The sequence below is a fragment of the Pseudophryne corroboree genome, chromosome 8, assembly GCF_028390025.1.
Source record: "Pseudophryne corroboree isolate aPseCor3 chromosome 8, aPseCor3.hap2, whole genome shotgun sequence".
Lineage (NCBI taxonomy): Eukaryota > Metazoa > Chordata > Amphibia > Anura > Myobatrachidae > Pseudophryne > Pseudophryne corroboree.
Genome location: NC_086451.1, coordinates 287,060,378 through 287,083,533, shown reverse-complemented (window position 1 = coordinate 287,083,533; position 23,156 = coordinate 287,060,378). Strand labels below are relative to the sequence as shown.

Sequence of the window (23,156 nt, the reverse complement as noted above, 5' to 3'; positions counted from 1 at the left end):
TCCAAGCCTCAGTTAGGATACTGTGCCCGGACGAGCGTACACAATAAGGAAGGATATTGAATCCCGGGTAAGACTCATACCAGCCACACCAATCACACCGTACAACTTGTGATCTGAACCCAGTTAACAGCATGATAACAGAGGAGCCTCTGAAAGATGGCTCACAACAATAATAACCCGATTTTTGTAACAATAACTATGTACAAGTATTGCAGACAATCCGCACTTGGGATGGGCGCCCAGCATCCACTACGGACTATGAGAAATAGAATTATCGGTAAGTAAATTCTTATTTTCTCTAACGTCCTAAGTGGATGCTGGGGACTCCGAAAGGACCATGGGGATTATACCAAAGCTCCCAAACGGGCGAGAGAGTGCGGATGACTCTGCAGCACCGAATGAGAGAACTCCAGGTCCTCCTCAGCCAGGGTATCAAATTTGTAGAATTTAGCAAACGTGTTTGCCCCTGACCAAGTAGCTGCTCGGCAAAGTTGTAAAGCCGAGACCCCTCGGGCAGCCGCCCAAGATGAGCCCACCTTCCTTGTGGAATGGGCTTTTACAGATTTTGGCTGTGGCAAGCCTGCCACAGAATGTGCAAGCTGAATTGTACTACAAATCCAACGAGCAATAGTCTGCTTAGAAGCAGGAGCACCCAGCTTGTTGGGTGCATACAGGATAAACAGCGAGTCAGATTTTCTGACTCCAGCCGTCCTGGAAACATATATTTTCAGGGCCCTGACTACGTCCAGTAACTTGGAATCCTCCAAGTCCCTAGTAGCCGCAGGTACCACAATAGGCTGGTTTAAGTGAAACGCTGAAACCACCTTAGGGAGAAATTGAGGACGAGTCCTCAATTCTGCCCTGTCCGTATGAAAAATTAGGTAAGGGCTTTTATAGGATAAAGCCGCCAATTCTGAGACACGCCTGGCTGAAGCCAGGGCTAACAGCATTACCACTTTCCATGTGAGATATTTTAAGTCCACAGTGGTGAGTGGTTCAAACCAATGTGATTTTAGGAACCCCAAAACTACATTGAGATCCCAAGGTGCCACTGGAGGCACAAAAGGAGGCTGTATATGCAGTACCCCCTTGACAAACGTCTGAACTTCAGGAACTGAAGCTAGCTCTTTCTGGAAGAATATCGACAGGGCCGAAATTTGAACCTTAATGGACCCTAATTTTAGGCCCATAGAAAGTCCTGTTTGCAGGAAATGCAGGAAACGACCCAGTTGAAATTCCTCTGTAGGGGCCTTCCTGGCCTCACACCACGCAACATATTTACGCCAAATACGGTGATAATGTTGCACAGTTACATCCTTCCTGGCTTTGATCAGGGTAGGGATGACTTCATCCGGAATGCCTTTTTCCTTCTGGATCCGGCATTCAACCGCCATGCCGTCAAACGCAGCCGCGGTAAGTCTTGGAACAGACAGGGTCCCTGCTGGAGCAGGTCCTTTCTTAGAGGTAGAGGCCACGGGTCCTCCGTGAGCATCTCTTGAAGTTCCGGGTACCAAGTCCTTCTTGGCCAATCCGGAGCCACGAGTATAGTCCTTACTCCTCTCCTTCTTATGATTCTCAGTACCTTGGGTATGAGAGGCAGAGGGGGGAACACATACACTGACTGGTACACCCACGGTGTTACCAGAGCGTCCACAGCTATTGCCTGAGGGTCCCTTGACCTGGCGCAATATCTGTCCAGTTTTTTGTTGAGGCGGGACGCCATCATGTCCACCTTTGGTTTTTCCCAACGGTTCACAATCATGTGGAAGACTTCTGGGTGAAGTCCCCACTCCCCCGGGTGGAGGTCGTGTCTGCTGAGGAAGTCTGCTTCCCAGTTGTCCACTCCCGGAATGAACACTGCTGACAGTGCTATCACATGATTTTCCGCCCAGCGAAGAATCCTTGCAACTTCCGTCATTGCCCTCCTGCTTCTTGTGCCGCCCTGTCTGTTTACGTGGGCGACTGCCGTGATGTTGTCCGACTGGATCAACACCGGCTGACCCTGAAGCAGAGGCCTTGCCTGACTTAGGGCATTGTAAATGGCCCTTAGTTCCAGGATATTTATGTGAAGTGACGTTTTCATGCTTGACCACAAGCCCTGGAAATTTCTTCCCTGTGTGACTGCTCCCCAGCCTCTCAGGCTGGCATCCGTGGTCACCAGGACCCAGTCCTGAATGCCGAATCTGCGGCCCTTTAGAAGATGAGCACTCTGCAACCACCACAGGAGAGACACCCTTGTCCTTGGAGACAGGGTTATCCGCTGATGCATTTGAAGATGCGATCCGGACCATTTGTCCAGCAGATCCCACTGAAAAGTTCTTGCGTGAAATCTGCCGAATGGAATCGCTTCGTAAGAAGCCACCATTTTTCCCAGGACCCTTGTGCATTGATGCACTGACACTTGGCCTGGTTTTAGGAGGTTCCTGACTAGGTCGGATAACTCCCTGGCTTTCTCCTCCGGGAGAAACACCTTTTTCTGGACTGTGTCCAGAATCATCCCTAGGAACAGCAGACGTGTCGTCGGAATCAGCTGCGATTTTGGAATATTTAGAATCCACCCGTGCTGTTGTAGTACTACTTGAGATAGTGCTACTCCGACCTCTAACTGTTCTCTGGACCTTGCCCTTATCAGGAGATCGTCCAAGTAAGGGATAATTAAGACGCCTTTTCTTCGAAGAAGAATCATCATTTCGGCCATTACCTTGGTAAAGACCCGGGGTGCCGTGGACAATCCAAACGGCAGCGTCTGAAACTGATAGTGACAGTTCTGTACCACAAACCTGAGGTACCCTTGGTGAGAAGGGCAAATTGGGACATGGAGGTAAGCATCCTTGATGTCCAGAGACACCATATAGTCCCCTTCTTCCAGGTTCGCTATCACTGCTCTGAGTGACTCCATCTTGAATTTGAACCTTTGTATGTAAGTGTTCAAGGATTTCAGATTTAAAATAGGTCTCACCGAGCCGTCCGGCTTCGGTACCACAAACAGCGTGGAATAATACCCCTTTCCCTGTTGTAGGAGGGGTACCTTGAGTATCACCTGCTGGGAATACAGCTTGTGAATGGCTTCCAATACCGCCTCCCTGACGGAGGGAGACGTTGGTATGGCAGACTTCAGGAACCGGCGAGGGGGAGACGTCTCGAATTCCAATTTGTACCCCTGAGATACTACCTGCAGGATCCAGGGGTCCACTTGCGAGTGAGCCCACTGCGCGCTGAAATTCTTGAGACGGGCCCCCACCGTGCCTGAGTCCGCTTGTAAGGCCCCAGCGTCATGCTGAGGACTTGGCCGAAGCGGGGGAGGGCTTTTGTTCCTGGGAAGAGGCTGCCTGCTGCAGTCTTTTTCCCCTTCCTCTGCCCCGGGGCAGATATGAGTGGCCTTTTGCCCGCTTGCCCTTATGGGGACGAAAGGACTGAGCCTGAAAAGACGGTGTCTTTTTCTGCTGAGAGGCGACCTGGGGTAAAAAGGTGGATTTCCCAGCCGTTGCCGTGGCCACCAGGTCCGATAGACCGACCCCAAATAACTCCTCCCCTTTATACGGCAATACTTCCATATGCCGTTTGGAATCCGTATCACCTGACCACTGTCGCGTCCATAACCCTCTTCTGGCAGAAATGGACAGCGCACTTACTCTTGATGCCAGAGTGCAAATATCCCTCTGTGCATCTCGCATATATAGAAATGCATCCTTTAAATGCTCTATAGTCAATAATATATTATCCCTGTCCAGGGTATCAATATTTTCAGTCAGGGAATCCGACCAAGCCACCCCAGCACTGCACATCCAGGCTGAGGCGATTGCTGGTCGCAGTATAATACCAGTATGTGTGTATATACTTTTTAGGATATTTTCCAGCTTCCTATCAGCTGGTTCCTTGAGGGCGGCCGTATCAGGAGATGGTAACGCCACTTGTTTTGATAAGCGTGTGAGCGCCTTATCTACCCTAGGGGGTGTTTCCCAACGCGCCCTAACCTCTGGCGGGAAAGGGTATAATGCCAATAATTTTTTAGAAATTAGCAGTTTTTTATCGGGGGAAACCCACGTTTCATCACACACCTCATTTAATTCATCTGATTCAGGAAAAACTACGGGTAGTTTTTTCACACCCCACATAATACCCTTTTTTGTGGTACTTGTAGTATCAGAAATGTTCAAAAAACTAAACTTTTTCTTAGAAACTCAGGAGAGTCCTAGAATGCACCCTTCTCGGCCGGGCACAAAAATCTAACTGAGGCTTGGAGGAGGGTCATAGGGGGAGGAGCCAGTGCACACCAGGTAGTCCTAAAGCTTTTACTTTTGTGCCCAGTCTCCTGCGGAGCCGCTATTCCCATGGTCCTTTCGGAGTCCCCAGCATCCACTTAGGACGTTAGAGAAATTGTATTTCTATTTTTCACACAATTATACAATATTTGAACTTTTACATATTTAGGGAGACATTGGGGCTGATAATGTATGGGATCTACATGGTACTGCCCATGCCCACACAGGACTGGTCACACCAACTCTGATTCTCATAATAGGCCCTTGACCACAGGCGTGCGCAGCACATTTTATTAGGGGGTGCACCATCGGAGGGATGTGTCTAGCACCGCCTTTTGGGCGTGTCTACCACCATCTATTGTCGGTCAACGCAATACAAAATATCCACCCTTGTACCAATCCTAATAAAGCAGATACATTGTCAGATGTTGTGGTGTGCACCAAACAAACACCCCTGATGGCACTCACTGCAATTACACTGCTCCTCCTCAGCCTGGTCTGGCTCCCCCTCTCTTTCCCCTGCAAGCTGCAGTAGCTTACTTACAAGTCAGCCACTCACTGACAGTCGCAGACTAGTGCTGCTGCTGCTGGAAAAACGAGTGACGTGTCAATGTTGCTGCCGACTGCCTGCCAGTATTGAATTTGTCTTCCTAAGAGGAACGCTGGCTGCATGCTGATCCTCATCAGTGGCTGGCATTGGCATAGCATAGAAGGAGAGAGGTGGGCATGTGGCGGGTGGGCGTGCGAGCAGCATGACGTAATCATGTCACATCACGCTGTTTTTGTACATGGAGGTGGAGCCTGGAGTTTGAAAGCCGGTGGCAGTGGCACCCTTGATTAACCCATGCCTCCGGTCAGTAATGCAGTCCTGACAGGGTGCAGTGCAGAGGGGACAGTAATCAGCCTGCTCGGCTATCGCTGCATCAGGCATGTGAGATTGTCTTGTATACATTAGGGGGTGCCTGTGCGCACCAGGCACCCCCCCCTGCGCACACCTATGCCCTTGACCATTTCAGTCCTAGGCCCATGAGGCCCTTAATCCAGCTCTGACTCCGTATAGACTATGTCCATATTTGCAAATGCTTCGCAATGGGGTTCTCATGTACTTGCAATTTAGTACGCAATGCAAGTGTAGTAAGAGTTTCTGAGGATAATTGCACATGCTCCTGTCTGTCTGAGAGAAAGATGCTAGTGGTATTATCTAGGTGGCAATCTATGTGCATGAGGCTGCCATGGGGCACTATGAAAGTATAATGTTCATAAAGTTATGTGCTGTGGGATTGTTTTATGATACATAACATGGCACTAACAGGGCTTCCATCACTCTGGACAGTACAGGATATCATCTGAGTATGGGACCCATAGGATCCGCAGTAGGTAGGTCTACAGGGTTAAGTTTAGTTGATCACTGCTTAGAAAACAAATTGTCAGATGCTGTCATTCACATATGGGAGCCAGCTCAAGCCTTGTTATCCTTCCTGTACACCTGCCTTCCCATGTCTCGGAGGTGCTATCAACCTGTAACTAGCTCATGGAGATTTGTTTCTCACTTAACACCAGATATGGATCATCATAATACATGGCTCCATATATAGCGCTGGATAATTTACTTGGAACTAAATTTGATGCAACACAGACACCATACGTGACTTGGCATATTATTGTTGGTACCACATATGAATCCACTTCATATTTCTGGCATAGGGTGTGGCTCTGTTTTCTACAGTAGGCACTAGTTATGGTTTGGTGTAGTTTTCTTGGTACTAAGCATTTGGCTGTCTTTCGCAGACAACTAATATACTGTAGTTCCGCATGTTATTCTTGGCATCAGATATACTGTACTATAGTTCAGTATATTATATTTAACAACAAATATGGCTTACTGTAACTTTATTCATGTTAGGTATGGCTTAAATGAGTGAGCTCAGCTTTGCACAGTTGCCTTTAGAATTGTCTGTACGTTGTATGCTAGCATCTCCAGAGTAGTTTATTTATTGCACAGTATAATCTAACTACACTAAAATGACAGCAAAGGTTGATTGTCACCCCAAGACTTCTGATTGTAACCCTGGGCATTATGGCAGTATCGCAGCCACAGAGGCCATGCTTAGCCAGAGCTGAGAAGGAGGCGCTGTGCCTGTCATAAGCTGGTGCAAGTGGCAATTGTGAGAGCGACAATGAGGCAATGGTGGAGTGTTCACAACCACTGGTGGATTTACACTGTCCACGGCCAATGAAAGTGGGCGTCTCAGGGCTTGCACATTCCGGTGCATGCATGTACACAAGGGGAAAGCGAATACTAGCATGTGCACATTATCGCAGCCACAAATCTGGAAAAGAACTGCGTCCACCTCTAAATCCGGCCAATTATTGCTGCATTGAGGTTATGTGGTGCTGCACTCATCTTGCTGGCTGCTTAAGTGAACCACATTGTGGGAAATATATTGAAATTGGCAGGTCTTATCCCTTTCTCTGTATCCATAGTACCCCACTCACTCAGTACCCCACTCACAACTCAATTGCTTCATTGAAAAATATGATATTGGCACACAGAACAGGATCATGAAAAATATACTTACTGCAAGGCAAAACACACTTCCGACAATCAACATTGAATATAATGTGATGTGATTTTAACCCTCTGGCTCTTTGGGTGTTGAACTTATAGGGTTTTCTTTTAGATGGTGGCAGATTACTCATTCAGATTTGTACGATGTGACGGGCCCAGGGTCTGTGTCGTCGGTGTCCAGATTGGACGGCCAGTCTAAGTAAGCTTCAGATTATGGGCCCTACACACTTAGCGATTACACTGAAAGATATGAATGTTCTCGTTCATTAATGAACAAGATATCGTTAATATCTTTCAGTGTGTAGGCACCAACGATGAACGGTGCGCGGCCCCTCGCTCGTTCATCGTTGGTGCTGGCTCGTTTATGCATGCAAGCCAATATGGACAATATCGTCCATATTAGCTTGCAGGGCTATGGGGATGGGTGACTTGGGGAGTGAAGAAAGTTCACTCCTAGTCACCCCCCCCCACGCCGCCGGGTCGGCCGTATCGACTGTCGGGCACCGCGGCGGGACATCGCGTTGTGTGTAGGGCCCATACCTCAGGCAGACCGGTGCCTAAAAATATTGCGAATCACGACCGATGGTCGCGAAGGTGATCCGCAGACACAGCATTTGGAATCATGTAAATGCAGGCGACGTCTATCGCCTACAGACGCTTCCTGCTGTCTTTGCATTTTAATTACACAGAATTGTACTTGCGGCCTCGTCATTACATCCAAACATGAATTAGGCCCTAAGTGTCATAGTTTATTAGCAGCTCATCTGTACCAGGGTGACTGCCTGCAAGCGCATTGTAAACGGCATAATTGTTGCTGGCACAGTCCTAGTCAGTTTCTGAATTTTGCTTCTCCACTTTCAGTTTTTGTTCCACTGGATTGCAAATGTTGTGTCAATATCCTCCACCTAAGAAACAAACAATAGGAAGTAGTCAAATAAGAAACGCACACAGCAGAGTATTAAAATGTATTTCTGACTGTGTGATGCTGTAATTTTGTTTTATATTACACAACTTGTGGGCGTTGTCTGTCAAGTCACAGTGAGATCCTCATGATCTGTATGTAGAATACAAGTATAACAATCTCAAGGTATCTGAGAATCAGGAATCATAATAGGAGCGTGTATGGCCTCAGAAGCGGATTAACATGACGGTCGTGGCAGGGTATTAGTAAAGCATCTCTGCACCCCAGGGAAATGTATTCAACCTTTTTCAACAATTTTCAAACATAAGCGCACGTTTTAGTCAAAGGGAAAATCAATTTTCAAAACACTTTTAATACGGTTAAGCCAAAGGAAATTGGTGACAGATATCACGCAGGATATTTTGTAAACAAAATGTCACTGTCTCCCCCCAACCAATTGCCACTTGCCATTCTAACTGCCACCCGCCTTACCACCAGCCTGACTCTGCTCATGTCGCATGCTCTTAACCCCTTTTCTCTTAGATGTCTATGCCATGTCATTATCCACCCCTCGCATCCCACCCCCCTGGGATGTTGACATGCTGCACTCCAGCAGTGTAAAGGCTCCCACAAACAGAACAATATAGCTGACAATCCCACGCATTGGAACGATAAAACAGCGATATCGTTCTGTGTGTATGCAGGATATAGCGCTCACATGGGATCATACTTCACTGCGTCTTATCTTGGATTGTTGGTCGCATTGTAGATATACATGGTATCGGTATGCGGTTAACATACTGCCCGTCAGGATTGTGGCTGTCTCAATACCGCTGCCGGGATCCCGCCGGGGGTACTATACCACCGCCAGAATACCGGCGAGGTAGGTGGTTCCCCCTCTATAGGTGTCCACGACACCCATAGAGGGAGAATAGAACCTGTGGTGAGCGAAACTCGCCACTGAGCTCACAAGAGGCTTCATTGCTCTCGCCCCCTGCCGGCATTCTAGTGCCCGGATGCCGATGTTGGTATGCTGACATTTGGCATCCCGTGCGGCAGTATCACATACCGATCCCCTTCGTACCATATGTGGAGGCCTTAATAGGCTGGGGCAGATTGGGAGAGCAGCTTGAAGCAGGGCTGTTTCTGTTGTCAGGAAGAACCTATGGCAGCGTAGGATAGTTTCCTCTAAATACTAAACACCACCTTTCTTGGAGCGTTGCATACCTGCTGCTACTGCCTTAAGCTCTGTTGCGTATTAGAAAAATCTTGAAATGTGTTGAGAGTTGAGACCTTGCTTGGGAAAAGAATAAGAATTATTCACATGCCTTCTGGAAACCAACGAGCAAATACTCTAGTCCCCCCCTCCACCAATCAGTCACCACATTACATTAACAGCCCCACCGATGTGAATGCAAGCATAAAAGAGAAGCATACAGAGAAATAAAGTGTCCTAAGAAGCATCTTTCTCCTAACACCCTTTTCTTGGTAAATGTTATGTCTATTCTATTGCTACTGCACAGCTTTATGTTTGCACAAAAGGGTGGGTGTTTTAGTATTTCATCTTTTAAAAGATATTATTAATAACATTACTGAATTAAATTATCTTCTCTGTGCTTACTTCTGTTTTTTTTTTGTTGGTTAAAGACACCTGCTTTGATCCTATTTATGTTTTTCCCTCGTAGTGACTCTTATGATGCCACCATTTCCCCATGCCTGTCTGTGCTTTCTGGGCTTCTTTATTATATTCTTTGTTTTCTTTGTATTTTGGCCATTTACTCTCCATTCATGCTTGGGCTAAAGATAAGTTTATTCAGTGGTAAAACCCTGGAATCTGCTGTCAAGTGACCAGAAATCTCAGTTTCCATAATGAAACTATAGGTCTTGCCAGCATAAGTTAATAACAGGTATTCAGAGGTGCCTCTCGCCCCCCTCCCTCATCCCCATTGCCAGCCTTCTTTTTTGCCAGCCAGCCCCCTAGTCTGTCCAGCCATCCAGTGTCTCCCCAGCCAGCCTCCCTATGGTGGTAATTCCAAGTTTATCGCAGTAGGTAATTTTTTAGCAGTTGGGCAAAACCATGTGCACTGCAGGGGAGGCAGATTTAACATTTGCAGAGAGAGTTAGATTTGGGTGTGGTGTGTTCAATCTGCAATCTAATTTGCAGTGTAACAATAAAGCAGCCAGTATTTACCCTACACAGAAACACTATAACCCACCCAAATCTAGCTCTTTCTGCAAATGTTATATCTGCCTCCCCTGCAGTGCACATGGTTTTGCCCAACTGCTAAAAAATTTCCTGCTGCGATCAACTTGGAATTACCCCCTATATCTCTCCAGCCGCCGTGTCTCCCCAGCCAGCCTCCCTATGTCTCTCCAGCCACCCAGTGTCTCCCCAGCCAGCCTCCCTATGTCTCTCCAGCCACACAGTGTCTCCCCAGCCAGCCTCCCTATATCTCTCCAGCCACACAGTGTCTCCCCAGCCAGCCTCCCTATGTCTCTCCAGCCACCCAGTGTCTCCCCAGCCAGCCTCCCTATGTCTCTCCAGCCACCCAATGTCTCCCCAGTCAGCCTCCCTATGTCTCTCCAGCCGCCCAGTGTCTCCCCAGCCAGCCTACCTATGTCTCTCCAGCCACCCAGTGTCTCCCCAGCCAGCCTCCCTATGTCTCTCCAGCCACCCAGTGTCTCCCCAGCCAGCCTCCCTATGTCTCTCCAGCCACCCAGTGTCTCCCCAGCCAGCCCCCTTTTCTCTCCCGCCACTCAGTATCTACCCAGCCAGCTCCATTGTCTCGCCAGCCTCCCAGTGTCTCCCCAGCCAGACCACTTGTTCTCCAGCCATCAAGTGTCTGATCAGCCACCCTCCATGTATCTCCAGCCACCCAGTGTCTTTTCAGCTAGCCTCCTTGTCTCTCCAGCCACCTAGTGTCTCCCCAGCTAGCCCCCTTGTCTCTCCAGCCACCCAGTGTCTCCTGAGTCAGCCTTCTTGTCTCTCCATCCACCCAGTGTCTCTTCAGCCAGCCCTCTTGTTTCTTTAGCTACCCAGTGACTGTACAGCTTCAGCGGCTTGCAGCTCACAGATACTTACCTTCTCATTTGTCTTCTGGCTGCCCCTCTATACGCTGCAGGAGACTCTTCTGTCAAAGGTGCGGCACACGTGATATCATAACATAATGAGCACCTTGTCTCAATAAATAAAACAAAAAACTTTATTGTACCAGGCAGCCGCCGGCAAACGACAGCGGCTGCCTAGACCTCACAGATAGATCCATCTATAACAGTGGTCTGTGCTGCAGTTATATATGGATTTTTCTTGCCCCCCTAACAGCTGAAACCTAAAGGCTAATGCTTGTTCCAATCCCTTAGGAGTTCAACCACTGGGTCTTATCTCCCATGATGGCTGCCATATTAAAAACTGCTTTGTACCTACATGTCATTATCGCCACGTTTTGTGAAAATCTGGATTGTTGCTTGTGGCTGTGCAGTTTTTATTTAGGAGAAATGTATCTAGGAGAAAATAGTTGTAGAGAGGCTTAAACTGGGTACACACTTTAAGATTATCTGTACAATATGGCTTGTTAGAACGAAAATCTGGTAATTTCTGGGAGCAAATGACAATCAACCATTTGATCCCAAATATTGGAAAATGGACAAAACCATTTTTTTTATTAAATAGTGAAATCAAATGGATTTAACCACTCTGTATGAACAACCATTTTTGTCTGTATTCCAGTGTTTGGGATCAAATGGTTGATTGTCAGTTGCTTCTATATATTACCAGATTTTAATTCCAACCAGCCAGATTGAACAGATAATCCTAAATGTGTACGCAGCTTTACTTTGTTTTCCTTTGACATGGGCCTGGATTTTGGGGTTATCCAGAGATGGTAGCAGCTCTTGGTCCCTGCAGCAAGATCTGTGTCCATCTACTCACATGCTGGGGGCCGCCCAGCACAGGACAAGGCCGCCCAGCATGTGTATGGTGTCACCCACCAAGGCGTCTGCAATTTATGGTTTAAAGTAGACCCCCTGTCTGTGCAGCCTGGCTGCGCTGGGAGGTGGTCTGGCGCCATTTTTTTTATCGTAGCGGCTGCGTGTGAAGTCATGCAGCTGCCCTGAAAACAGTCCAGACACACTTGCGTGTCCGGACCGTGACCACAAATGCTGCGTTGACGGCTGCTGCTGTCAATCACCGTGCTGCCGTATTGCCGCAAGGTGTAGGGTCACGCACGCGCACTGTGGCCGGTGCGTGTGCGCAGACTCTCGGGTCTGAATGACCCCCTTTATCCCCTCCCTCAGGCTGCTTTTGCTGTGCTGCCCTCCCTCCCCACAACCATCACAGTATTCCAATACTCACACTTTCTTCATGTACAGCCATTGGTATGAAATAAATATATTCCAGAAATAACTTAATTGTTGATTGTAATGTATTTCGGTGGCATGAATTGGAATGGTACAAAAAATGTATTAAGACAATTACACAACAGTAGTATGTTGGCCCTAAAATTCTCCCACCCATGGACTTGTTGTACAATATGTGGCCTTTCCACAAGTTCAAGCTGCATTACAGTACAGTTCTTCTGCTCCTCTTAAGCCCTACATAATTACAGAGAATGGATCCTGATCCTTGGAGGTGTATTATTTCAACTTCTTATGTACCTTAATCCTAATGATTTCGAAAATATGTTTGTTTTTTTATCTCACCTTGTTTGTTATGTTGTTTATCTTCTGCAAATGGCAGAATGACCTGTCATCCTACACTCTGAAACTACTTAACACGCTTCGTCTTAAGTGCCTCATACATCTGCAATATATTGGTGCAATTCACTGTTTTGGAGATGATCGTCCCAGTAAATCGTTGATGTACAGTATCGTCTCTCCCTATCGGCGATCCTGATCAAACAGTGATTGGGATTGCCAGATCAGATTTTTAAACAGGTTGTTGGGTTTTGTTTTTGTAATGTATTGGGGCCGATTGTTTTGATGACACTGTGGCCAGGGCTTGCTGATCGCGGATGGAAGACAGGGGTGTGGCGGCTGCGGGCCATAGCTTCTGCAGTGGTAGTAGGGGGTTCCGAGGTACTGTGTCAATGCCATAGTATGAATACTGTGTGGCAACAATGGCGGTCCTGGGATTCAGAACAAGAATGCTCCTGATTGGTGGAGCTACGCATTTAAAAATGGTGCCAAGAGCCTTAATTGGCTCACTCACTGCACCATTTTTTAATTTCAAGATGGCCTTAGTGAGCCAACACGAGACAGGGGGCAGGCAGTCATACGGCGGAGGAGGAGCTGGGAAGAGCTCCTGAAGATTTGAAGATGCCAGAGTCTTGGGTGGGCAGCAGTCAATGCAAAAGAGCTCACATGGCCGCCACCCCCTAGGTGAATTTACCGTATGAAACCGACGAAAGTACGGTCATGTGCCCTTAATGTGCGTACAGATGCCAGCGGGCCCTTAATGTCCGGATATGCTGGCACTTGTTGTTCACCAAATGTGAGCATGCTGGGGCATGCTTGCTGGGTCCTGTAGTCCCATGTTAACAGACAATATTATTTTTACTATCAACCTTGCACCCACTGTCCAGGGTGCAGGGGATAGCCCCGGCTTCAGCCCAGGCCTTGGGATCCCCTCTTCCCCAAGAATCCCCAGCCTGCGCTGACTAGTTGGGGAGGGATGGGGGAGTGAATGCTTTGGCCGGGGGACCCCATCAGGTGTGTCCCCTGGCTGTGGCATTACTCCATTGTTACTGAAGCCCCGGTTCTAAAAAATACAGAACACCCGTACACATTTTGTTTCCTGTATTTTTTGAACCAGGGCCGGCTCAAAGAGTATGGGGCTGGCTATGCTTTGAGTGGGAACACACACATTTTTTTCTGATTTTTAACTATTAACAGAAGGGGGCGGGGGTTAGTAGTGGTAGTACCACCCATTACATTAATTGTAAAATGACAATCAATTGAGGAGATGTATGGGCACTTTCATGATTTGCAGATCCAAACTTTGGATGGAAAAAATCTGCAGATCACTAAAAACAAAAATCTGTAATGTATGGGCAAAGTCATATAGATTGGGAAACAATATATCTATGGGGATACAATGACAGGATCTGTGAAACAATAAATTGTGACTTCTGATGTATGGTGCCTTTACTCTCTCTTTTTAGTTTTACTCCCCCCTCAGAATCAGGCCCAGAATTACAAAGAGCAGATGCAGGAACTTTATGGATTTCAAGTGAGCTTTTTCCTAGCCCTCCACTTTGGCTTCACTTTTTAATTGTCATGTTTTCAGACTACTTTCAGGCCCCTTGTTTCTGAGTGAAGGGTTTTTTCCACTCCTACATTAAATAATCACTCAATGTATTTAACACCGTGATCTATGGCAAACTAATATTGGGCCTAATTCAGATTTGATCGCTGGGCTGCGTTTTTTTCTGCCCTGCGATCAGATAGTCGCTGCCTACAGGGGAAGGGTAAAAGCGCTGTGCAAGTGTGCATTCGCTTGTGTAATAGAGCTGCAGAAACTGATTTTGTGCAGTCTCTGCGCAGCCCAGATATTACTCTTCCTGTACGATTGATTCCTGCTGATCGGGCCGAGCTGACGTCAGACACCCTCCCTGAAACACCTGAGCCCACCTGCGTTTTTTCGGACACACCCGGAAAAACGGTCAATTGCCACCCACCAGTGTCCTCTTCCTGTTAATCACCTTGCGAACTCCTTCGCGTTCAGATTTTTCGCACCATCACATCGCTAGGCGCCGATGCATGCGTAGTTCGGATCTGATTGCCAGCTGTGCGGAAATGCACAGCAACGATCAGAACTGAATTACCCCCGTCGTGGATTGTACCATGATGAAGGGAGCACCACGTGATGAAATAGATTATGCATTGTGACATCAACACCAATCCAGTCACACTAACCCTTCCTTCGTCCACAAGGTCCTACTGTATTAAGTCTTTGTGAGATCTTACAGTCAATCACGTAAAATAAAGAGGATCATATATGAAACTGTATGTAAAGTTTACAAGAAAAACAGTGCACTGTAGGCTAGGCTATTATATGCCATCTTAAATCCCTGAGACATATCCAAGTTCTAAAAAATTGTCACTGTTGACCAAAGGTACAATTCTCCTGTTCTGTATGTTTACAGTATCCTCACTCTCTAAACTTTGCAATTGAAGTGGGTTCTAGAGACAGCATGACTTCAGCAGCAATTCACACACTGTGAAGTGGAATTTATTGGTGAGCTTTAGTTTCATTTAAGTTGTGGTACACTTTCTTGAGAGAGATATGGTACACTTTCACAGAGAGATGTGGTACACTTTCCTGAGAGAGATATGGTACACTTTCAAGGTGTGTACACACGGTGAGATAAATCTGTAAGATTTTGACTATATAGTCAAAATCTTAAGGAAAGTTAGTGCACATCTCAAGGTGTTAGGCAGCTTGCGATACCTATTTGATCCCAATGCGCACTCCTGTGGGGTCAGTATTGCAAGGCTAGATAGACTGTGCAAGCAAGTCAATCTTGTCTAGTGTTGTCCGTCCAGTGGTGGTGTCCTGTGCTGGCATAAGTCCAGTGGTGGTGTCCTGTGCTGCCATAAGTCCAGTGGTGCTGCTGTATAAGTCTTGTTCAGTGGTGCTGTGTTGTGCTGCATCAGTCCAGAGGTGGTGTCCTGTGCTGCCATAAGTCCAGTGGTGATGTCCTGGTGCTGCTGTATAAGTCCAGTCATTGGGTGCAGCCGTATAAGTCCAGGAGTACTGCCGTATAAGTCCAGGGGTACTGCCGTATAAGTCCAGTCCAGTGGTGCTGCCGTATAAGTCCAGAGGTACTGCCGTATAAGTTCAGTCCAGTGGTGCAGCCGTATAAGTCCAGTGGTGCTGCTGTATAAGACCAGTGGTGCTGCTGTATAAGACCAGTGGTGCTGCTGTATAAGTCCAGTGGTACTGCCGTATAAGTCCAGGGGTACTGCCGTATAAGTCGAGTCCAGTGGTGCTGCCGTATAAGTCCAGGGGTACTGCCGTATAAGTCATGGGGTACTGCCGTATAAGTCCAGTGGTTCTGCTGTATAAGTCCAGTGGTACTGCCGTATAAGTCCATGGGTACTGCCGTATAAGACCAGTCATGGGGTGCTGCCATATAAGTCCAGGAGTACTGCCGTATAAATCCACGGGTACTGCCGTATAAGTCCAGTCCAGTGGTGCAGTCGTATAAGTCCAGGGGTACTGCCGTATAAGTCCAGTCCAGTGGTGCTGCTGTATAAGTCCAGTGGTGCTGCTGTATAAGTCCAGAGGTACTGCCGTATAAGTTCAGTCCAGTGGTGCAGCCGTATAAGTCCAGTGGTGCTGCTGTATAAGACCAGTGGTGCTGCTGTATAAGACCAGTGGTGCTGCTGTATAAGTCCAGTGGTACTGCCGTATAAGTCCAGGGGTACTGCCGTATAAGTCGAGTCCAGTGGTGCTGCCGTATAAGTCCAGGGGTACTGCCGTATAAGTCATGGGGTACTGCCGTATAAGTCCAGTGGTTCTGCTGTATAAGTCCAGTGGTACTGCCGTATAAGTCCATGGGTACTGCCGTATAAGACCAGTCATGGGGTGCAGCCATATAAGTCCAGGAGTACTGCCGTATAAATCCACGGGTACTGCCGTATAAGTCCAGTCCAGTGGTGCAGTCGTATAAGTCCAGGGGTACTGCCGTATAAGTCCAGTCCAGTGGTGCTGCTGTATAAGTCCAGTGGTGCTGCTGTATAAGTCCAGTGGTACTGCCGTATAAGTCCAGTCCAGTGGTGCTGCCGTATAAGTCATGGAGTACTGCCGTATAAGTCCAGTGGTGCTGCTGTATAAGTCCAGTGGTGCTGCTGTATAAGTCCAGTGGTGCTGCTGTATAAGTCCAGTGGTGCTGCTGTATAAGTCCAGTGGTACTGCCGTATAAGTCCAGGGGTACTGCCGTATAAGTCCAGTCCAGTGGTGCTGCCGTATAAGTCCAGGGGTACTGCCGTATAAGTCATTATGGGGTACTGCCGTATAAGTCCAGTTGTTCTGCTGTATAAGTCCAGTGGTACTGCCATATAAGTCCATGGGTACTGCCGTATAAGTCCAGGGGTACTGCCGTATAATTCCAGTCATGGGGTGCAGCCGTATAAGTCCAGGAGTACTGCCGTATGAAACCGGGGGTACTGCCGTATAAGTCCAGTCCAGTGGTGCTGCTGTATAAGTCCAGTTGTGCTGCTGTATAAGTCCAGTGGTACTGCCGTATAAGTCCAGTCCAGTGGTGCTGCCGTATAAATCCAGTGGTACTGCCGTATAAGTCCAGGGGTACTGCCGTATAAGTCCAGTGGTTCTGCTGTATAAGTCCAGTGGTACTGCCGTATAAGTCCAGGGGTACTGCCGTATAAGTCCAGTCCAGTGGTTCTGCCGTATAAGTCCAGGGGTACTGTCGTATAAGTCCAGTCCAGTGGTGCAGCCATATAAGTCCAGTGGTGCAGCAGTATAAGTCCAGTGGTGCTGCCGTATAAGTCCAGGGGTACTGCCGGATAAGTCCAGTCAAGTGGTGCTGCCGTATAAGTCCAGGGGTACTGCCGTATAAGTCCAGGGGTACTGCCGTATAAGTCCAGTCCAGTGGTGCAGCCGTATAAGTCCAGTGGTACTGCAGTATAAGTCCAGTGGTACTGCCGTATAAGTCCAGACCAGTGGTGCTGCTGTATAAGTCCAGGGATACTGCCGTATAAGTCTAGTCCAGTGGTGCAGCCATATAAGTCCAGGGGTATTGTCGTATAAGTCCAGGGGTACTGCCGTATAAGTCCAGTCCAGTGGTGCAGCTGTATAAGTTCAGGGGTACTGCTGTATAAGTCCAGCCCAGTGGTGCAGCTGTATAAGTCCAGGAGTACTGCCGTATAAGTCCAGGGGTACTGCCATTTAAGTCCAGTGGTACTGTCGTACAAGTCCGGGGTACTGGCGTATTAGTCCAGGGGTACTGGCGTATAAGTTCAGCCTAGCGGTGCAGCCATATAAGTTCAGGGGTACTGCCGTATAAGTCCAGGGGTACTCGCGTATAAGTTCAATCTAGCGGTGCAGCCGTATAAGATCAGGGGTACTGCCGTATAAGTCATGGGGTACTGCCGTATAAGTCCAGTCCACGGGTACTGCCGTATAAGTCCAGGGGTACTGCCGTATAAGTCCAGGGGTACTGCCGTATAAGTTCAGTCTAGCGGTGCAGCCGTATAAGATCAGGGGTACTGCCGTATAAGTCATGGGGTACTGCCGTATAAGTCCAGTCCAGGGGTACTGCTGTATAAGTCCAGGGGTACTGCCATATAAGTCCACCAATATTGTGCGTGCATTACATCTGGTTACATCTGGGCAAATTCCAGCACGTCCCATGTTTTGCACATACAATTCATTTGGTGGTGCAGAATTTATAAAAAATGACAGGGGTGTGCAGGAGATGCTGTCGGTGGCCCGAGAAATTGCGTGCCACTTTCAACATTCAGCCACTGCGTGCCACTACTAGATGGGCCAGGTGTTTGTGCCGCACACTTGTGTCGCTTAGCTTAGCCATCCAGCTACCTAATTTCACCTCTTTTTCTTCTTTGCATGATGAGCTGTTTGAGGCCTAGTTTTTAAAAGTGACGTCCCGTCTGCCACTGCAGTGCCACTCCTAGATGGGCCAGGTATTTGTGCCGCATACTTGTGTCGCTTAGCAAAGTCATCCAGCTACCTCATTGCACCTCTTTTTCTTCTTTGCATGATGTGCTGTTTGAGGCCTAGTTTTTAAAAGTGCCATCCTGTCTGCCACTGCAGTGCCACTCCTAGATGGGCCAGGTGTTTGTGCCGCACACTTGTGCTGCTTAGCTTAGTCACCCAGCGACCTCGGTGCACCTGTTTTTTTTCTTTGCATGATGTGCTCTTTGGGGCCTAGTTTTTAAAAGTGCCACCCTGTCTGACACTGCAGTGCCACTCCTAAATGGGCAAGGTGTTTGTGCCGCACACTTGTGTCACTCAGCAAAGTCATCCAGCCACCTCGGTGCAACCTTTTGGCCTAAAAACAATATTGTGAGGTGTTCAGTGTTCAGAATAGAGTGGAAATGAGTGGAAATTAATGTTATTGAGATTAATAATACCGTAGGATCAAAATTACCCCCAAATTCTGTGATTTTAGTTGTTTTTTTTTTTTTTAAATCATCCAGATCCAAAACCAAAACCTGAAAGGGTGGTTTTGGCAAAACCAATACAGATCCAAAACACGAGCGAGGATCCAGATTCAAAACCAAAACAAAAAAAGTGCCCTCTGCACATCTCTAGTTACAACACAGGTACCAAAGATGTTTTTGGCTGGGGTGATCATCTCTATGTTTTAAATACTCTACGGACCGACGTATATCCAATAAGTAGTAATGTATTTCAGAAGTACTCTTTTTTGAACCTTACCGTAGACACTTTTCACTTCAATGGAGAGAGCAATTTTCACTATTTGTAATGCATTTTTTTACTCAGTCCAGGCAAGTGGAGTTCATGCTTTGTTTTCACAATGTACTGTACATAGGGGGTCATTCCGAGTTGATCGTAGCTGTGCTAAATTTAGCACAGCTACGATCAGGCACTCAGCCATGCAGGGGGACGCCCAGCACAGGGCTAGTCCGCCCCGCATGTCAGTGCCGTACCCCCCACAGAAATGCAAAAGCGTTGCACAGCGGCGATGCTTTTGCATCTCAGGAGTTACTCCCTACCAGCGCAGCTGGCCGGGAGAACCTCTTCACTGTCCCGGGTCGCAGCAGCTGCGTGTGACGTCACGCAGCCGCCGCGGCCAGCCCCCCCAGCGGTCCGGCCACGCCTACGTTGGCCGGACCGCGCCCCCTAAACAGCGGCTTAACGCCTCCGTCCAGCCCCCTCCCGCCCAATGACCGCCTCTGCCTCAGCGCTGCAGTTCCGACCCGATTGCTGCGCTGCGATACACTGCAGTGAGCGATCGGGTCAGAATGACCCCCATAGTTTTTTCTTGGTAGCAGGTGTACTGTATCCCATTAAAAAAATGTCTGCATTTCTTTGGCTGGAAATATGTTGCTTTCAAAGGCTCCCAACTGATACTACTGTTGGAATAGGAGAAGATAATATCCGTGACTGGACAAAAGTTTGCTTGATGATGTTATGTTGGGTACAGCTCTATATTATGTTCCATATACACACATTTTGCTACAATGTTGCACAGCAGAGGCCCGAGAAGGAAAAGTTGCTGGGTCGCTATTACAGAACTCTCCACCCTGCTACCGTGCAGTCTGCTGCCCTACCACACAATTTGCTTCTATTGTCTTACACTCATATATTCCAGAGAACTATCCACCAGTGCTTGGCATACATTGCAAGAGATAACCAACCATTGGCAGCCACATATTACAGGTGTCTATGAAAGCTATAACTTGCATAGACACACATGCCAACAGGCTGCACAGACATGCCTAATTTTATACCATATAATGCCTACACACACATATAGTTATACTGTATATTGCTAAAACAAAAAACCCTACTGACGGCTTTCTGCTGCACAAATACAAACAATACAACTCATCTGCCAGCACTCAGTTAATAGATCTCACACGCCCAACTTCCAGCTGTCTGTTTAGTTAGATTACACTCCCACCCCAACCAGTTTGCTTACGGTTCTCCCACCACTTCCACATTACTTTAGATAATCCTGGGACATTGATATAAGTAAGTGATGCACAGCACTCTCTAAAGGGACCATTGTGCACTACAGTACGTTCACCATCAAGTTATGTTCACTGGGCTCGAGGCAAATCTTGAGAACTCAGTCTCTTTTTTACTGGAATACATGAAATACTACTGTTACATATTACAATTTGCTTTCAGAGTGCAGCGACCTCTTCAACAACCAGATCAGTCAGAATATGTTCAGCGTCAATAGTTTCACCTTTCTTCCACCTTATATATAACAGCCTCTTTCCAAGCCTATCATTGGCTTCTGTTTCTGAAGCAGCCCAGTGACAGTGGAGGGGATTTATGCACATGGTGATTGAAGAAATGCGCCAGAAAAAATTGAAACATCTGATGACAAGTGGAGCATTCTGCTAGTAGAAAAAAGCTGAACTGATATTTATACGTTGAAAAACTCATAAAACGATGTTATTTTTTTTTAGATGTAAGAGTTTCTCAACATACAAACATCAGTTCAGCTTTTATGTTTTATGCAATTATTCTATTTTTGTAACTTCTTCTATGCCAGACATCAAGAGCAGACACCGTTGGCACCCCACCAGCAATTGTTCAAACAGCTTTAGATGATCTGGGCTGGGTAAGGTCACTTTGCATCATGGAAATCCTATCACTGGGTTTCATAGAGCTATCGTTAACTGCCACAGTGTTGTAATGGTACGTCCACAAAGGGTTTGCTGATGGTATATTTTAGGATATGGCTGGAGGCTATGATGAGTAAAAGGATTACTGCTATTGTTGGTGTGCAGGATGATAAAAGTGGTAGGGCAGGTAGACACTCCCTCTTCTACTGAGCAGACAAGTGTCTAGATTTGAGCAGTAAAATCACACAGACTTTTACTGACTTATTGCCATTAATAATAACGCTACATGATTTCACCTGGCTTCCTGATTTCATCTGGCATCATATCCTTAACAAATGCTCTGGGTGACCTTGGAATTTGACAATTGGCCTGCGCAATGTTGTTCTGTGTTTCGTATTGACATAGGCTTTTTTTTCCCTTCATAAGATGTCCTGGGTTTTCGCTGTTTGCTTTTCCCGTACACTTACTTTGACAGAGCTGATACCACAGCATGCAGTTACTGTACCTTGGCAGGATTTGCCAGCACCTTCAGAATAAGCAGGATACTGTAGCTTTCTTTGGAACTTGTACCGACGAGCAAATATCCGCCCCCAATGTACACATTCACTCGCCATATGTCATGCTGATCTAAATCTAGAAAGATTCTATATTTTCTCTTTGCAGTAACCAAACCAGTTTATAACGCTGCTTGTTTCCTTCACAGAAAAAAAACTGACGTCTGGTGTGTGGACCCTAAACCTTATTACTTGAGGACAATGGGGACCACTGTAGTCTGCTTGCGTTACTTGGAAACACAGTGACTGCATTTGGGAAAGTGGATGGAAATTATCCTTCATTATTTATGGACAGCAACTAAATGGAGAAGATGAAGCAGCCAAATTTCCACATGTTCAGCACATACTAACCTTGTTTTTCAAAGAAATGTTATATTCTGCTTCTGACTTAACGCAGAAAACACTCTATGGTTAACGTTTACCAGCTAGATTTGAAGTAGTAGTTACTGTTTTTGCTTACAATGAAGAACAGCTCAGGCACAATGCTGGACCTCAGCTTCCTAACAGAGGAGGAGTATGACAAGCTGATGAAAGTCCTGCAGAGAGATGCTGACCTACAGAAGAAGGACAGCGACCGTATCAGGTAAGACTCAATATCAAATAATAAATTCTATCAAATTCTTTGCACAGCGCTTAACACCATTAACCAATCTAAACCTAAATGGTTCAAATAACACCTGACAGAATTCCCATCAGTACCTGTCCTACAATTTCAGCATGTCTGTCTACTATGAAGCACAGTTCATGAACAAAAATTATAATTTGTTTTTATGTACTCTTAACCCATGCCAGCTTGGAAACAGTAAGTTCCTAAATAAAGACTAACAACTTATTGATTTTGCATCAGTGCAGAATGTAAACCGCAACATACATTTAAATGTATATATTTAGAGAAGTGATAGAAAACCTGAAACACATCAAGGCCGTATTCGATTGCCCTCTGAACTTCAAAGGGCAGCAAATTACTCTCAATCTCAATATTAATTTAAATCAAATTATTTAACTAATGAAAGAGACACAAATCTGTAGTAACAAATCAGCTGGTATTTTGAATAAGCATTACAAGCTTGTAACAAGCAAGTCTGTCGGCAAAACAGGAAGGAGCGGGTGGCCGCAGGTGATGGCAGCTTGCTCTTCATCACTGATTTGCAGACTGTGTTGTCTGGAATAAATCTATTTCGTTTTCTCTAGTTTTGATGTAGAAATAGGTTGTTTATGGAATTGCTCTACTATAGCCAGGATACGTGTAAAGCTGGGCATACACTATCTGGCAGATTATCTGCCAGCTCTGGATGGTTGCAATGAAAATCTTGCAATGGATGTGAGCAAATGACAATTACCATTTGCTCCCAAACACTGTAAAACAATCTTTTGTTCATACTAATTGGTTAAATCATGGATTAAATCATAGGCTGCGGGAGGGGTGGGGCAGGAGTAAAATACTTACCCGGAAGCCATTGGAAATTCTGATGTCGGGATTCCATAACTGATCCGTAAACTGTAGTATGACTACCTCAGAAAGGTAGCTCGAGAAATATTTAAGGGTCCAAATGACAAAAAAAATT

General features: G+C 46.7%; 1 protein-coding gene and 1 long non-coding RNA gene across 3 annotated transcripts in view; one reads left to right on the top strand and one right to left on the bottom strand.

The window, feature by feature from the left end:
- Positions 1–23,156, top strand: part of LOC134948964 (synaptotagmin-like protein 4) — a 354,237-nt gene that overhangs the window by 184,629 nt on the left and 146,452 nt on the right. For both annotated transcript variants that reach the window (XM_063937274.1, XM_063937275.1), the window contains exon 2: positions 21,741–22,174. In XM_063937274.1, the coding sequence (XP_063793344.1) occupies positions 22,053–22,174 (122 nt within the window). In that variant the 5' untranslated portion in view covers positions 21,741–22,052. The remainder of the gene's footprint in view (positions 1–21,740; positions 22,175–23,156) is intronic.
- On the bottom strand, positions 6,833–9,701 carry LOC134947722 (uncharacterized). The gene is made up of 3 exons (XR_010182725.1): positions 9,354–9,701; positions 8,960–9,025; positions 6,833–7,736 (listed from the first exon to the last, which is right to left on the bottom strand). It is a non-coding gene; the product is annotated as an uncharacterized LOC134947722 (long non-coding RNA).